This window comes from Notechis scutatus, chromosome 14 (assembly GCF_049901735.1).
Source record: "Notechis scutatus isolate UNSWTSFEM ecotype Mainland chromosome 14, rNotScu1.2, whole genome shotgun sequence".
Lineage (NCBI taxonomy): Eukaryota > Metazoa > Chordata > Lepidosauria > Squamata > Elapidae > Notechis > Notechis scutatus.
The window spans coordinates 5,684,824-5,702,639 of record NC_142022.1 but is presented as its reverse complement, the minus strand read 5'-3'; the positions used below and the strand labels follow the sequence as shown (position 1 = coordinate 5,702,639).

Here is a 17,816-nt window from a genome sequence, read left to right as displayed (position 1 = left end):
AAGTTGCCAAGGTTGGGCATCCTTGGGGTTTAAGCCATGGTAGGAATATGGCCCAAGGATAGAAGCCTTTTTGAACAGTGAAAATAGTTTAAATTTTAAAGCGTCTTTCCAAAACAAGGCGAAATAGCTATTTTAGTTTGCATGTACTGGGTTTTCCTTTGGAACTAAAATCAGTGGACGAAAGTTTTAAAAAGAGAGACGCCAACCTCCAGAGAAAGCCCTTTTTTGGAGAAGGCTCTCAATTTATTCCCCTTTTCTTTCCTTTCGCAAACTTTGCTCCACCAGGTCAATGCTGAAGGAGGCATTTCCCACCGAAAATGCTCCAGGATTTCCACGGACAGATTGGCGGGAGATGAAAAACGGGGCTCGGGTGCGAGGAGACGCCCCAGCCCGCATTTTGCAGGCATCTCTGGAAGGCTGCGTTGAAAACCCAGCGGCCTGGCGCACAAGGACGGTGTGATTGTGGGTCACTCCCCAAATACTCAGTGCTGGGTGGGGGAAGTCTTGGTACAGCGGTCGTCCTGCGCAGCGTTTGGCCTGGGTAGCTGTGCTATGAATTGGTGGCTGAGGCTTGCTTGCCTTACCCTGGTCTGCAGCAGCCTTGCTGAAGGTAAGCTGGTTTCCTAGACAGGAGCGGGCTGGGGATTCGCACAGGGACCCCGGCCAAAATGGAGGAACAAAGTTGGGGTCAAACCAGGGGTGGGGTTCAAAAATCCCAGCAACCGGTTGGCTGCCTGGCGGCTGGGTGGGCGTGGCCTACCGGAACTTCCGGGAGGGCCGTTTTTCTCCTTCCCCGGAGTCCGGAGGCTTCCCTCAGGCCTCTGGGAGGATGAAAACGGCCTCCTCCCGAGCTCCGGAAGCCGGAAATGGACCCGTTTCTTGACCTCTGGAAAGTCCGTTTTTCCCCCTCCCAGATCCTCCGCGCAGACCCTGTACTTACCTGCATCTTACCTGCATTGAAAATGGGAGACTCCTGAGAGTTGGTTCAAATACCGGTTCTGTGAACCAGATGCAAATTTAACATCCGGTTCACCCGAAACGGTCCGAAACGGTCGAATCCCACCCCTGGGTCAACCCACAGTCCCCTTGTATCCTCTCAGCTATGTGCTTTGCCAGTAACATGCAGGTAATTCTTAAAAACAGAAGCCTCCTCTTCCCCTTGGAGGAATTTCCAGGCCACTTTGATCTAAAAGGATGGCCTCCAAAAAACGAAGCAGAGAAACGGAAACCTTTTTCTCCCCTTCGAGAGGAATTTTCATACTGCTTTGGTTCAAAAAAGCCAGCTCAGGGAGGCCTCCCAAAACTGAGGTTGGGAAATGGAAGCCTTTTTTTCCCCCCCTTGGAGGAATTTTTGACATCCCCTTAACCCAAGGGACGCTGTGGCTCAGGGGCTAAGACGCTGAGCTTGTCGATCAGAAAGGTCGGCAGTTCGGCGGTTCGAATCCCTAGCGCCGCGTCACGGAGGGAGCTCCCGTTCCTTGTCCCAGCTTCTGCCAACCTAGGAGTTCGAAAGCACGTTCAAAAAATGCAAGTAGAAAAATAGGGACCCCTTTGGTGGGAAGGGAGCAGCGTTCCGTGCGCCTTTGGCGTTTAGTCCTGCCAGCCACATGACCATGGAGACGTCTTCGGACAGCGCTGGCTCTTCGGCTTTGCAACGGAGATGAGCACCGCCCGCTAGAGCCGTAAACGATTAGCGTGGATGCGCAAGGGGAACCTTTACCTTCAACCCAAAGGGTTGGCCCCCACAAAAGAGGGTAGAAAAATGGGAGCCTCTTTCTCCTCTTGGAGGAATTTCCCGATCCCTTTGATCTAAAAGGGAGCCCTCCAAAAATGAGGTAGAAAAACAGTAGCCTCAAAAAGGCTGGGCTTTCAGAGCGGCTGATGATCATCCTTTCCATGTGACTCCCAGCAGGTAACAGCAAAGCAGAAACCCGCACGGTGGTCGGCCGCAAAGGAGAGAGCGCCCTTCTGCGCTGCGACCTGCTGAAGCCGGACGAGGCGAGCCCCCCTCTCTACGTCATTGAGTGGGTGCGATTCGGTTTCTTGCTCCCCATCTTCATCAAATTCGGGCTGTATTCCCCCCGGGTGGATCCAGACTACGTGGGTGAGTGAGTGGTGGCGGAGGTTCCAACGGGGAAAGCTGGCCTGGGATCGGTGGCGCAGCACGGGAGGATGCCCGAGTCCTTTGGCAAAATAATCACGTTTTAATAACCCTGTTTCCCAGAAAATAGGACCTACCCTGAAAGTTAGTCCTAGCTTGAGTTTTACACGTGCGCCCAATATAAGCCCTAATTAAAATTCCGCCTACTCCAGAGTATAAAAATTAAGCTAGGGTGGGGATGGAGGGTGGAGCTGCCCTACTACTTACCTTTGGACAGTTGTAGCCAGGCCTCGCACACCCCGACACCTGCCATGCCAGCCCATTTCTTCTGCGGCCGGCAAGGCTTTCCTGAAGGCCTCTATGGCTCTGGATCGATCCTATCGTCTGCAGAGGCCTTCAGGAAAGCCTTGCCAGCTGCAGAAGAAGTTTTGGAAGGCCTCTGACCGGGAAAAGGAGGCCGGGGGCGACGTACGCAAGTGAGATTAGTCAGTGGATGATATCCCCCCAAAATAAGACCTGGTGCCTTTTTGGTGGAAAAAAAATTATAAGACAGGGTCTTATTTTCGGGGAAACATGGTGTTATTTTAATAATATCCGTTTAGATAGGACAGCTACTTGTCTGGAATTTTATAGGGTCTCCTATTTGAGTGGGTGGGTTGGTCTAGAAGGCTTCTGAGGTCCCTTCCGAATCCTGTTAAAGGTAGTCCCCCCAACCAAAATTTCTGTTGCTAAGCAAGGCTTAGAGTTAAGTGAGTTTTGCCCCTTTTTTTTTAACGACCTTTCTTGCCACCGTTGTTAAGTGAATCACTGCTCTTATTACGTTACACATAGGGTTGTTAAAGCGAATCTGGCTTCCCCATTGACGTAGCTGGTCGCAAAAGGGGAACACGTGACCCCCGGGACACTGCGACCATCGTAAATATGAGTCAGTGGCCAAGTGTCTGAACTTTGATTACGTGACTACCACAGGGGATGCTGGAACAGTCATTAAGTGTGAAAAACGGTCTTAGGTCACTTTTTTTTCCAGTGCCATTGTAACTTTGAATGGTCACTAAACGAACCATTGTAAGTCGAGGACTACCTGTATCTAAACTTTTGACGCCTTGTGGAAATGAAACCACAAGTTTGGAACTAACCTGGTTAATAGTATTTTGGGACTATAGTTGGCAGGAGGTTTAATTCCCCCCATTTCATTTCATTTTCCAAAATAATTGCTCAATGAACTGTTTGTGTTCTGTTCTATTGGACAGTATTACTTGGTGTGTTGTGTGGATGCTTGTGTGTGCTTTACGGTGGGTGGGGAACATTGGCGGGTGGGGTGTGTTTGGAGATTGTCGTATGTGTGCGTATTGGATCTGCTCTCTGGGTGTTACGTGAATTTCGTTATATGTGTATAATGTGTATATTTGTACAATGATAATAAACTATTATTATTATTATTTGACACAAAAAATGACAGTGTACACAGCAAACAAGCTAACTATGCTGGGTTCGTATCACAAATCACTAGTCAAACCCTTCCCAAGCGTTGAGGACTGTGTGATGTATCAGCGGATTATGCGAGCAGATCCCAGTAAGGTGGCCTTCTGCAGCTGACCAGTGGTGATCTTGTCAGCGCCAATTGTTTTTAATTGCTTGCCTAGGTCTTTAGGCACAGCACCCAGTGTGCCCAGTACCACTGGAACCACCTGCACTGGTTTATGCCAGAGTCTCTGCAGTTCGATTTTCAAGTCTTGATATTAAAGTCTGGTGATTTTTTTCAAGTTGTTTCTGCTGTCACCAGGTATGACAATGTCGACAATCCACACTTTCTTCTTCTCCACAATCGTGATGTTTAGGGTATCGTGTTCCAAAACTTTGTCAGTCTGTATTCGGAAGTCCCACAGTAGTTTCGCATGCTCATTTTCGACCACTTTTTCAGGCTTATGATCCCACCAGTTCTTTGCTACAGGCAGATGGTAGTTACGACACAACTTCCAATGGACCACCTAAGCGACTGTGTTGTGATGTTGTTTGTAAGTCAGTCTGAGCGAGTCTTGCAACAGCTTGCAACTGAGTCTTGCAACAAGCTCAGTATGTGACCGATGGTTTCGTCCACTTCTTTGCAGAGGCTGCATTTGGCTTTGATTACAGTCGTTCTGATGGCTTGTTCTTGGGCTGCAAAAATCAGGCCTTTTGTCTCTTCCTTTGGTGTTCCATTGGTTAGCCATAACCAGGCCTTTTCCTTATCTACTTTTCCTTGGATCTTTTCAAGGAATTGTCCATGCAGTGCTTTCATAATAATAACAATAACAACAACAACAACAACAACAATAATTATTGCATTATTATTATTATTATTATTATTATTATTATTATTATTATTATTATTATTATTATTATTATTATTATTATTATATGTCTTTTAATTCTAATGAAATGGTTACAGTGATCCTAGCAACAACAACATGTCTTCCCTTTTGATTTTAGAAACGAAAAGAACTTTGCTTCTGGATTTCTTCTGAAGCTCCATTGTTAAACTTATTTAGCCATAAAGCAATTTAGTCCGTTCATTCAGAGGGCAAGAAGCAAAGTTCAGCCAGGCTGGGCGTGTTGTTTCGAATTGCAGAACCCCTAGGATAGTTTCAGAAACAAGATAGCGCCGTTCAAATGGTTCAAATAGAACCTTTAGGGTCTTGCCCAGCCCTATGAATGAATAAAAGTCACACATTTTAATTTCATTGGATTGCAGATTCGATTGATATCTCTCTCTCTTTTTTAAGAGCTGCGGTAACCCAGATATTTGACAATCGTGGCCCTTTTTGCAAAGAGAAACGGCCTTTTAATCTGTAGACATTGGACTGGGCTTGCCCAGGAGGGTGTGTTTGTGTTTGCGTTTGCAGACAGGTGTTGGCAATTTGGCTCTTATTTATCGATAGCGATGGCAAGATTGATTTAGGGGCAATGGAGCCTAAATCACCCAAGCAGAGAAGCATAAAATATTTTTAAAGTCAGGCCTGGGAGACAAGAATCCCAGGGAGAAGGTTCTAAGTGTTCATGTGGCACTACCACAAAATTGTACACACAATGTTCAGTATAATGTTCAGTGTAAAGTTTCTCCACTTCACCATCTTTAAGATGGGTGGACTTTAACTCCCAGGATCCCCCATCGAGCAAGGCTGGCTTTGCAACTTTAAGATAGGTAGACGTCGCTTCCCGGAATTCCCCAGCCAGCATGGATTCTGGGAGTTGAAGTCCACTGAACTTAAAAGTTGCTGAATTGGATTGTGATGGACACTCAGAACAAGTTCTTGCATCCTTCTTTTTTTCACCCTTGGGGGCCAAAAAGAAGCAGGGTGGTAGTGGACTTGTGGGAAATTCCAATCCCAGAACATGTCAGAATGTTCCATCTTTTTTCCCCCCCGGTTATATCGATTTCACCATTGTTGGTTGCTTTCAGAAATAAACCCTTTCCTATTCCGAAATAAACCTTTTGAGAAAGCCTCAAAGTGATTCTCAAATGAGTTGGGGAATTTCATAGGTTCGGCAACGAAAAGGGGGGGGGAAAGGATTTTCCAGCATTCTCCTGAACATTCTGGCATTCTCCAGAATGTTCCGGCATTCTCCGGAAGGTTCTGTTTTCAGGTCCTAGAATTTAGTGCCTTGTCTGACTTGGTGTCATTTCTGGGGAAGCTTCTTGGGCGTCGTTGTGTAGTGATGATGACCAAAAGTGACACAAAATCTGCTTCAGAAAAACACTTTGGGTGGCGATGGTGGCCCCAAATGGCCGCCATTTGGTCTTTTTTTTCTCTCTCCTTCTTTATCCCCTTGTGCTCTTTTCTTTTCTTCGCTTCCTTTTTTCTGGGTCAGGGATTTTTAAGAGGCGTCTCTGCTCCGATTGTCTGGCCAACCTTTTGAACCCTTTTCTTCTCTTTAAACAACCGAGGGTGGGAAATCCTGCTCGGGATTGTGAGCTCCTGCGGACTTGCTGAGGCTGGCTGCCTATGAATATCGGGAAATTGTCCTGCTTTAATTGCTGCCTGCTTTTCCTTTGCATTCTCAAATACCTGCCAATTTGGTTTGGCAAACCTGAAATCTAGGCTGCAAAGAGGGGGTTTATTAAGCCAGACACTAGGTAGGTCGTGGTTTGCAAGGAAAGGAAGCAGGCGGGGAAATCAGAAAATTCAGATTATAGTTTATAGAGCTGGTTTCTCTTCAGAGAGTTTTGTCAGGAGTCCCTTGAAAATCTTAAACTAAGTTAGTTGGAGATTCAGTCTTTAGTGAAATCTTCCTTCCTTCCTTCCTTCCTTCCTTCCTTCCTTCCTTCCTTCCTTCCTTCCTTCCTTCCTTCCTTCCTTCCTTCCTTCCTCCTATGCAAACTACCTCCCTCCCTTCCTTCCTTTTCTCATCCATTCCTTCCTTCCTCCTTCTCCATTTTTCTTCCTTCTTCCATTCCTTTCCCTTTCTTTCTCTCTCTCTCTTTTTTCTTCCCCTTTTCTTTCTTTCTCCTGTCTGTTTCTTTCTTTCTGTCTTTCTCCCACTCAGTAAAATTCTTTATTGGCCAAGTGTGATTGGACACAACAAGGAATTTGTCTGGGTGCAAATGCTCTTGGTGTACATAAAAGAAAAGATACATTCGTCAAGAATCATCAGGTGCAACGCTTAATGATAGTCATAGGGTACAATAAGCAATCAAATCATACTAGGAAATAGTAAATAAAAATTGTTAGGATTCAAGCGACAAAGTTACAGACATACAGTCACAAGTGGGAGGGGATTGGTGATAAGGAGTGATGAGAAGATTAACAGTAATAGTAGTGCAAACTTTGTAGATAGTTGAACAGTGTTGAGGGAATTATTTGTTTAGCAGAGTGATGGCTTTTGGGAAAAATCAAACCATGTGATTATGGATGGTCCAGATGGCATTAAAAAGGGTGGGGGGGGGGAGAAACCCACCATATAACCAGAAACAAATACAGCATAAAAATCAAATTAAAAAAGGAACAAAATTGCTACATAACAAGAAACAAATACAATATAAGAAAAATAAATTTAAAAAGGAACAAACTTGCCACATAACAAGAAACAAATGCAATGTAAGGAAACAAAAAAGCAAAAAAAATCCACTATATAACTAGAAACAAATACAATACATAATTACCCATCAATAACAACATGGAGATAAGTAATATAGACAACTGATCTGCTTTCATGCTGCTAATATTTTCTAATATGTAGACCCCTGAATAGCTGGACTGGAAATAAATCAGTCGGCTAACTTTCTTTGTCCAAATTGTTTCCTAGGAATAAGCATGCAAAGATACGATAATATTTAATCTTGGCTTGCAAGTAAGTCAGGCTACTGTATAAACAGAGGTTTTGTGTTTGATAAGCTGGGTGGCAGCAAGCAGATAGAATAAAATTAAAAATGAATTGGCTTCGGTTTGTTTGTTCTTGATTGCCTGTATACACACAAACGTGAATACACCCTCAGAATCAGGCCACAATTAATCAGGATAGCTGAAGCTGAATATTCATACCATATTCATAACATATTCAACTTCATTGCTCCCTCGCCCTGCCTCCAAATTTACTTCTTTAATTTTGAATTCTTTTAAAGCAGCGTTTTTGGAACCTTGGATCGCTTGAAGATGAGTGGACTTCAACTCCCAGAATTCCCCACTCAGTTTGGCATTTAAGAATTCTGGGAGTTGAAGTCCATGCATTTTAAAGCCCACACTGAAAAAAAAACTGCTTTAAAGAAAGAAACATATTCTGTGTATTCTGCCTTGCAATACCACCATCTCTCTCATGGTTTACGTCGGGGCAAGGGGAAATCTGCAGGCTCCGTAGCAGGAAGCTTTCCTGGCAACGGGGACTGAGGATTCGAATCCAGGATTGATTGGCCATAGCTGCACCCGCTAGGCTTTCAAAATTTCCACTAGGGAGACCCAGTCTCCCCCCCAAAAAAAGTGGGGGGTAAGCTTTGCTAGCGGATTGCTTTAGCTGTAGAGGGGGTCTGCATAAATTGTATTCGTTGATTATGCCGCCCATCTCAATGATTCTGGGCGGCCATTTTGTTACCTGCAGGAAGGGTGTAGCCATCATACTTTCAAAATCAGGTTGTTAGTCGCTCTTGGGGGAGTCCGTTGTCACTGTAAATAGTTGCTAAACGTTTAGTTGTAAGTCAAGGACTAGCTAACCTGTAAAGACGCTGCTTGGAGGCTGAGAGGCAACGGGAGCTTTGAATTAACGGAATCGTTCTGTTTCCTCGTTTTGTGGTGCGGTGGCCTAGAGGAGGCTGTGAGTTTGATCCTTGGTAGAGGGGCAGATATTTCTCTCTCTGGGCTCGATGAGAAAAATATCTGCCGAACAAAACTCCGTATTGGCCACAGGAAACGCATCCGGCCACTCAGCTCCGTTCAGTTGCCCAGACTCCACCCCGCAGGGGGGTTATGGAGTTGGAAGAAGAAGAGGATGATTCTGTTTCCTCGTTTTACAACAATGCAGGTCGCGTACGAATCCAAGCTGGGGCTTCCCTGCAGATTGACCGTCTGCGTGCCGAAGACCAGGGCTGGTACGAATGCCGGGTGTTGTTCCTCAACCGCCCCAACAATGATGACGAATTCCAGAATGGCACCTGGATTCACCTCATTGTCAATTGTAAGTCTTGAATGTCCCCCCCCCCTTTTTTCCCACTCCCCTGACTGGGGTCAGACAGTAAGTGGGGGGGGGAAATTCAATAGAACCGTGATCAGGCTTCTCCTTTGGAAGTCCTCAGTTTACAACCACAATTAGAACCGAAACTTCCATTGTTAAGTGAGTCATTTCTGATTTTGCATCCTTTTTTTTTTGCTGAGGTCACTAAGCGAATCACATTGTTTTTAAGCAAATCTCTCTCTCCCCCAATTGCCTTTTCTTGTTGGAAGCCAGATGGTAAAGTTGCAAAAGGTGTGATTACAGGACCTTGGAACAGTGCCAGTTGCCAAGCAGCCAAATTTTGATCCTGTGACCACGGGCAACGGTTGTAAGTGCGAGAACCAGTTGTTAAGTCCCTTCTTTGGGGGCCGTTGTAACTTCGAACGGTCACAAGTTGAATCAATCAGTCGATAACTACCTGTATTATTTTTTTTAAAAAAAGAAAAGGACATTGCCCCGTGGAACTCACTGACACAAGATGGAGAGTCCTCTGTGCGTTTCCCTGACGCTTTTTTCCTAAAAGGATGGGATAAATGGGCAGAGATTAATAGATTTTTACATCTCGCCAGATCAGGAGTCAATTCCTTGGGCAATCTGCTTTGTTGGGGGCTGGTTATCAGAATTCCACCCGATCCGATTCAGTTTCTTGGGTTGCAAAATGGTTCGTCCCTTGGAAAGGGAAGTTTATCTTATTTTGAGCGGGTGGGTGGGTGGACTTAGAAAGGTCTTCACATTTTATCTTGATGCTCTTTATGGATGGATGGATGGATGGATGGATGGATGGATAGATAGATAGAGATAGATAGACAGACAGACAGACAGACAGACAGACAGACAGACAGACAGACAGACAGACAGCAGAGGGGAGCTGGCACATAATACTTCCTTCCATAAGTTTCCTACTTTGGAAAAACTTTACCCATTTTATTTTGTTCTTTCCTTTGCAAAAAATAAAATAAAATAAAAAGCAACTGTTTTCTTCTTTCAAAGCAGACCAGAAAAGGGACTTAGCAAAGACTGTGACCATTTCACACCCACACACAGGCACTCGCATGTTGATCCAAGGATTTCTTGCCCTATAAACGTCGCTCTTGATTATTGACCTCACCTGCCATCTGCCGTCTTGCTTTGAACATAATCCTTTTTGGTGCTGTTTTGCTAAACCTCCCTTGTAATCTCCTCCCTGGTTAATTGTTGCTTTGTGGATGGACAGCCTTGAACAGGGGGAGGCGGGGGGGAGACCCCTCTCAGTGGGTGGGCAGCAGCCTTGGATTTAAAATCTTCCACAAAGCAGAAGAATTTCATCTCGGCGGTTGACGGTGACCAGCAGGAAGTGTACCCAGTCATGCTATAAGGTTCTAATATCCACGACAAAGTCTGTTCCAAAGGGATGTTAAACCCCCCAAATTTGGGATTTTGAACAGCGCAGAGTAGAGACGAGAGAGAGAGAGAGAGAGAGAGAGAGAGAGAGAGAGAGAGAGAGAGATATGGATGAAAGAATGGAGCGTGGGAATCTTAAAACCGTAGTTTCTATGCTTTCCTCAATCTTGTCTTGCAGCCCCCCCTGTCTTCCAGAAGACCCCACCAGTTTTGGTAGAGATCCAGGACCAAAAATCTGTCACCCTCTCCTGTTCGGCCACCGGCAACCCACCGCCTCTCGTCTCTTGGAAGAGAGACAGCCAAACCATTGACAATGGCAATGAAATGCAGGTAGGTTGTTTCCGGCGTGTCTGTTATAGCAGGGGTCCCTAAGCAACTGGGCCACGCAAACAGCGGGCAAGCGTGCACACAACTGTACTTGTGCAAGTGGTGGGACCCTCCCCCCCTCCCCCACTGGTGCTCCAAGCTGGAAAGGTTGGGGATCACTCTGTTTGCAGTAAAACCTGGATTGAACCGCCTGATTGAAAGGAAGGGTCTGTTATTCCCAATGGTCCGTTAAATACAAAAGTACATCCTTGGCATCCGTTTAGAAAATGGCACACGTTTAGAAAATGGCACAAAATGACTTAACGACTACAATGGTGACCAGAATTTCCAGTGCTAAACAAGGAAGTTGTTAAGTGAGTCTGTGTGGATACCTGACCTGCTGCATCCAAAATCCATTAAATGGAGATCCGTTAAATCAGAACGTTGTGTTAAATCAGAGCGTTGTTCTGCCCAGTGGCCTGAAGACCCGAGTTGTCTTCAGCAGGATACAGGTCAGCCTAAACCCGTATGTTTGGTTTTTTTTCCAGGTGAAAAATGGGACTCTCTTTATCTCTAGAGTCGAACGGACGTCGGCTGGCCTGTATTCCTGCCACGCCACCAATCAAGAGGGCGCTCTCATTCACACGACCCGCCTCCTCGTCCAAGGTAAGTCCTTTCCGACCTGGAGAGGTTAATGAACCAAAAGAAGAACCATACAATCAGTCGGAAGGGACTGATAATGATTGTGGTGATTTGCGGTCGTAAGTCATTTTTTTTTGCAGCGCCCTTGCAACTTTGAACAGTCACTAAACGAACTGTTGTTAAGTCCAGGGTTACCTGTATCCAAGAAACATCTGGACCATTCCTTTAAATGGCTAGCATTCCGGTTAGATCGAGAGGCTGTCTTCAACTTGCAACCACTCATTTAATGACCTCTGTTCTGCTCAGTTTCTGCAGAAATTACGAGTTTTCCGTCCTCTGTTTCTGCCAGGGCCACCGGTGATTGTAGTCCCTCCCAAGGACGTCACGGTCAACCTCAGCCAAGATGCCTTTTTTGCTTGCCGAGCTGAAGCTTATCCTGCCAACCTCACCTACAGCTGGTTTCAGGGCGGCACCAACGTCTTCCATCTCAGGTAAGTGTTCTGACCCAGCTCCCCAAACACGACAAACCTTTAAATCCACGATTCTTTTATTAGGAGCGCCGGCGGTTCCGGCAAAAAGTTTCTCTCTCGCCACAGGCTGACAGGTCCGTCTGGCAGGGAGATGAATAGTTGTCTACCACACCTATTTATCTCCGCCTTTGATCCCGAGAGCTAGGGTGGGGCTTTGCTAGCAGCGGTAGCTTTTCCATCCCAAGGGCCGGCTCATAGATTTCCACTGCTCTCCTCTCCTCTGCCTTCTGCACATCCGTGTATCAGGCACTGGACCCGGCTGTTCCTCTTCTTCTTCATCAGCCCCCTCCAGACCTGGGGGCTGTTGACTTTCCACCTGAGGGCTGACGGATGGCTCAGGCTCCGCTTCTGTTTCTCTACCGGCTCCATTCTCCCTCTGAGCTCTCAGGTTGTCTTGATACTGACCCTGACTTGGAGGGTCTGGTGGCCAACAGGCCACAACAGTAAGAAAAGGGGAAGGGAAAACAAAAAAAAAAAAGAGAATTCTCTCTTCAAGTGGCCGAGTTTGGAGATCCCCTGATCTAGAATGACAATACATCTGTCTCTTGATGCTTCTTCCGTTTGACTTCCTTTTTCCTTCCTGGCCTCCAGCCATCTCCGGTCACGGATTCAAATCCTGGTGGACGGAAGCCTTTTGGTCCAGAAATCGACCCCGGAGGATTCGGGAAAATATACTTGCATTCCCAGCAACGGGCTTTGGAAATCGCCATCCGCTTCTGCCTTCCTTACGGTTCTGTGTAAGTGCCTGCCTAATTACGATCGCATCTTCTTCGTTACCTCGGATCATTCGCTGGTAGAAAAGGACCTGAATGGGGTTTGAGGTGAAGAGATATCCTTTCCTTATTTTGCAGTTTGTGGGGTATCCGTTGGATTCATTCACACACACACACACACACCCCAAAGGAATCTCACCATTTAATAGTGGCAAGATTACACCCAAACAATGATATCAGCTGTCAGCCTTTAAGATCTTCCTCCTTTCCTTTGCTTCTTTCTGGCTGCCATGAGTAACGGGGTGGTGGAAGGGGAGATGTATGGGATGTAAGCTGCAAGTGTTGCTAACTAATATTGTGTAAACTGGGAGGGTTTCTCACTCCGGCTTAGCTTTCTCTTCTCTGCGCAAGCTGCAACCCTTTATCTGAGTAAGCCAAGGTCAACTAATCATCACCACCTGGAGATGTCAGCATGATGTAGTTCACAACTTTTAATTGGAAGAACCTGTTTGAACTGTTGGGGGTGGAACATTTCACTCCCTTGATATATGTGATGTGCGTGCCTATTTACCCAGATTCAGAATTTTCTTGTTGCTACCACTTAACTTCCAGTAAAAGATATCTTTTCTCTAATTACAAGAGTCTAAGTATTTCTTTCCTGGATTTAGAACGGAGCACCAGCTGACATCAGCACTTTGCCAATGGCCTAATTCAAGTCTTTAACAGGATAACGGACGGGACTTTGAAGGTCTTCTAGTCCACCCCCCTTGCTCAAGCAGGAGACCTACACCGTTACAGTCAAATGGCTTTCTAGTTTCTTCTTAAAAACCTCCAGGGATGGAGCCACCCACAAGGGGAGGAACAAGTGTAGAACATTGAAGGGAGGAACAAGAAAAAAACGGATGGAAAACTAAGCAAGGAGAGAAGCAACCAGGAACTTAGGAGAAATTTCCTAGCAGTGAAGGACAATTAACCCATGGGACAATTTGCTTCCAGAAGTTGTGGGCACTTCATCACTGGAGGTTTTTAAGAAGAGATTGGATAACCATTTGTCTGGAATGGGATAGGGTCTTCTCTCTTTCACACTTCTTGACCTCACACTTCCTATTGTTGACATCATGTCCCCTTCACTAGGTGTAGTTCCTTTCTTGCTTCTTGGTCCCCCTCTTGACTTCACAATCTACCACATCTCCTTACCTAAACCTAGTTCTTTTCTGGCTTCTTGGCAGCTCACAATCCTAGTCACAGGGACCTCCTTACCTAAACCTAGTTCCGTTTCTAGCTTCGTGGTCCACCCCTTGACCTGGTGGTTCTAGTCCCAGGGACCTCAGCATCCTTGTCCTCCTGTTCTGCCACCTACTTTCTTCCTGTCCACCTCTTCGTCTCATAATCCCACCTCTGCCATCAACTCTTCTTCACTAGATCTACTTTCTTTCTATCTTCTTGGTCCACCCCTTGAGCTCACAATCCTAGTCCCAGGGATCTCCCAATCCCAAACCCCTCTGTGATGACCCAAAGGGGCGTGGCACAAAGGAAACACAGTCAGATAAGCAAGAAGAGTCCCTTTATTAGCTCCCAACTTTGCCCCCAATGTCCTGGTTACCTTCTGGGCTGGAGAAAAACTCTCCCAGGAACAGCCTTTGGCTGCAGAGAATCAAGTCCAAAACAGGGTCAACACAAACTAACTATAAGTCCAATCAAGATGAGGTAATTAGTCCAGCAGGGCAGGAGAAGGAATTCCAGGTGTGAAGGAACAGCAGTAATTCAACACAGTTGGGAGGATGCCAGGAACATAGATAACCAAAGTCAACACAAGATAAATTCACGTTTGTTCCCCGCAGATGCCACACTCAGCATGCATCTCTTTTAAACTCTCTTCCCAGCTGCGGCTAATGAAGGGAATCAGGGCCCTTTCCTCCCCCGTAAGCCACGCAACCCACGTTGCTCCCTTCTCTGTTCCTTCCTGCGTGCCCTAGGATGAAGAGTGGGGTGGGCCTGGGTCTTCCTATGAACTCCTTCTCCCCTTGTTCTTCCCCCTGCTCTGCCCAGCCGGACTTTGCCCTTCTACAGCCACCTCCACAGCCAACGGAGCCACACTCCCACTCCCTGTGTCAGCTGTTCGTCTTCCTCCTCGGATTCAGACTCCGACAGGGACATGACACCCTCCTTTGTTACCCCCTAGTCCTTCTAGCTTCCCTCCCTAATATCCCTGATCTCGCCATCCCACCGTTGACCCCAAGCTGTCCTCCACCTCAACAGACCCAGCTCAAGTCGCTAAGATGCCTCCAGAGACCTTTCTGCCAATTGGTATGCAAGGCGTAATCCGGTGCCCCAGCAGAGCTAACCCTCCCCTGCTCTCGGTCAGCTGGATCAAAGACGGGCAGCCGCTGGAGATTGGCAAGGTACGTTTTGGGAGGCTGAGGCACCCTCTGTGCCCCCCCCCCCAAGCATTTTTGGTGTTTTCTCCCATTCTTTTTCTGAGCCCCTGCATTCTCCCTCTCTTGCAGTTCCCAGGTTGGTCCCTGAAAACCGACGGGACGATAATCATCGCCACAAGCAACGATGACGCCCTGGGCGTGTACGCCTGTACCCCGTACAACAGTTTTGGAACAGCTGGTATTTCGGCACCCACGCGGGCTCTCCTCAAAGTGAGTAAGAAATTGGGAGACAAAAATACGAATATGGATAAGAGAAATTACGAAAATTCAATCAGAATTTAGGGCAGAAATGTTTTTATTGGGAATAATAAAAGGTGAATACGCAAAAGAAATAAAATGTAGTGCTTGCACAACGCTGGAAGGGTGGTCAAATGCCAGTAGAAAATTTGGTAATCCAGAAAGTCTTCGATTGCACTGAAATGGACAAACTTACCCTAAAACTAAAAGAAAAGGAAGACTCAAAATATTATACAGTCTGGGAAAACTTGTATAATTGGATAAATAATAGAAACCAAGCGAGTAAATAGATAAAAAAGGGAAAATATAAAGAGGTTATAATAAGAGTATTAACCAGATATACGAAATAAGTATTGGAATATTGTTTGATAAGGAGGTACCGTCTAAGAAATTTGAAATTTATATGTCCTATGTTTTTGGTTTTGTTTTTAACGAAATGTTTTGTATTTTGTATATATCTTTTTAACGTTTAATAAAGTTTATTTAAAAATTTAAAAAAAGAATGAAAGAAAGAAAAGCGGGGGGGTGGGGGCGGGACAAAATGAACTCTCCATAAAACATTCCAGGCGTCTCCGTCTCTCGTAGTGCCGGCAGAGATATGGGGGTTCTAGGTCACCCAACTTTGGCAAATTTTGAGACGCGTGGATTTCAACTCCCGTTTAAGCCATTTATCGGCAGTTTTAGGCGGTTTTTCTAGGAAATGTTCTGCTGCCCTGGTTAGACCACACTTGGAATACCATGTCCAGTTTTGATCACCGCGATATTAAAAAAAAGGTTGTTGAGGTTCTAGAAAGAGTGCCGAGAGGAGCAAGGCAACCGAAAAAGGATTTGGAGGCTAAATCGTATACTCAGCGGTTGTGGGAAATGGGAACTTGGGGTGTCCAGCCATCTTCCAATATTTGAGGGGTTGCCCCAGAGAAGAGGGGGGTTCAACCTACTTTCCAAAGCATCTGAAGGCAGGACAAGAAGAAATGGATGGAAACTTAACAAAGATAGAAGCAACATAGAACTATGGTGGGATTTCCTGACAGTTAGAACAATTAGTGGAATGGCTTGTCTCCAGAAATTGTAGGTGCTCTATTACTGGAGATTTAAGAAGAGACAGGACAGAAGTCTGAACCAGTATAGGGTCTCCTGCCAGAGCAGGGGGGTGGACTAGAAGACCTCCAAGGTCCCTTCCAACTAAGTTAAGAACGACTTCTGTATTCTCTTCTTAACGGTGGTGTATGTTTTCTGTGGAATACCATTTTTCAGGACCCTCCCACGTTCACCCTTCGGCCCAAAGAGGAATATTTCCAGGAAGTGGGTCGGGAGCTGCTAATTCCATGCGTGGCTCAAGGAGACCCCCGACCCATCACTTCTTGGACAAAAGTGAGTCGCACAAACTGGACCATTCCTGATAGTTTACTTTACTTTACTTTATTGTCATTGCACCTTGTACAATGAAATTAAATAACACCTTCGGTGTACAATTTATGACTACGAAAATAAACACAAACAAACATCCTTCACATTCTGTACAATTGAATTGAAAACCTCTGATATTGCATTCCTATTGCACTATACGGTAGAATTCAATAGAGCTACTGCTATACTATACTACTGGGATAGAAGCTGTTTTTCAGCCTATTTGTCCCTCTTTTTATTATCCTGTACCGTCTGCCAGATGGTAATAGTTCAAAAAAAAAAAAGGATCCCAGGATGAGATGGATCTTGGAGGATGTTTTGAACTTTCTTAAGGCAGCAGGAGCTATAAAGCTCTTTCAAAGAGGGGAGAGGACAACCACTGAACAAATGTCTCGCTTAAGAACCGAAATTTTTTAGTTTTATTGTCATTGCCTCTCGTACAATGAAATTAAGTACCATTTTCAGTGTACATTGTGACTATGAAAATAAAACACAAACACACATTCTTCACATGCTATACACTGAATTGAAATCCCCCGATATTGCATTAATATTGTACTATGCAGTACAATTCAATAGAGTTACTGGGATAGAAGCTGTTTTCAGCCTATTTCTCCTTGTTTTTTTATTATCCTGTACCGTCTGCCAGATGGGTAATAATTAAAAAAAAGGGGGGGTGCCCAGGATGAGATGGATCTTTAAGGATTCTTTGAACTTTCTTAAGGCAGAAGGAGCTATGAAGCTCTTCCAAAGAGGGCAGAGGGCAACCCGTGATCCTCTGGGCAATATCGTTCACCCTCTGGAGCTCTGCCCTATATCTGCCCTGGTGCAATTGGCAAACCATATAGAGGTGCATAGATTTGGTAGTTTAAAAAAGTTGATCTTTTAAGACTGCCTGCTGCATGCTGAACCTACCCAGCTTTCACCTCTCAAAACAGAATATAAAAACTTGGAGGCGGGGGGGGGGGGAATATCACTTAAATGACTGCTTTGCAGAGCGACAGAGATGCCGGTCCCGATGCAGGGCCGTTAAGGGAGGACTTTCTTTCTATGTAACACAATTGGGTTGCTTTGTTTGTTTGGCAGGTGGGCAGCAAGACCCTGGCCAACGCGCAGGTGGGCACGAACGGCAGCCTGATCCTGCAGCCACTGACGAAGGAACAGCATGGCTTGTGGGAATGTGCTGCCAACAACGGCGTGGCCAGGGTTAGTGCCGCCACCACTGTCTACGTCTTGGGTGAGTTCTCAACGCAGAGGGCAGGGCAGCTGAGGTCCCTAACCGCCTGGGACCCTGTTGAGAAATGTTTCGGTTTCAAGACAATTTTTGCGAGGAACCGTCGTGTTTGAACAGGTGCATCCAATTTGCTCTTGATGTCCTCCGTGG

At 45.8% G+C, this 17,816-nt stretch overlaps 1 protein-coding gene across 3 annotated transcripts in view; it reads left to right on the top strand.

The window, feature by feature from the left end:
- IGSF9 (immunoglobulin superfamily member 9) overlaps positions 1-17,816 on the top strand; it is a 39,216-nt gene that overhangs the window by 3,986 nt on the left and 17,414 nt on the right. For 2 of the 3 annotated variants that reach the window (XM_087943563.1, XM_087943564.1), the window contains 11 exons: positions 286-610; positions 1,910-2,104; positions 8,591-8,743; positions 10,338-10,489; positions 11,014-11,131; positions 11,457-11,598; positions 12,229-12,374; positions 14,610-14,752; positions 14,858-14,998; positions 16,280-16,396; positions 17,519-17,669. In XM_087943563.1, the coding sequence (XP_087799689.1) occupies positions 553-610; positions 1,910-2,104; positions 8,591-8,743; positions 10,338-10,489; positions 11,014-11,131; positions 11,457-11,598; positions 12,229-12,374; positions 14,610-14,752; positions 14,858-14,998; positions 16,280-16,396; positions 17,519-17,669 (1,516 nt within the window). In that variant the 5' untranslated portion in view covers positions 286-552. The remainder of the gene's footprint in view (positions 1-285; positions 611-1,909; positions 2,105-8,590; positions 8,744-10,337; positions 10,490-11,013; positions 11,132-11,456; positions 11,599-12,228; positions 12,375-14,609; positions 14,753-14,857; positions 14,999-16,279; positions 16,397-17,518; positions 17,670-17,816) is intronic. The other variant, XM_087943565.1, reaches the window with a different exon arrangement.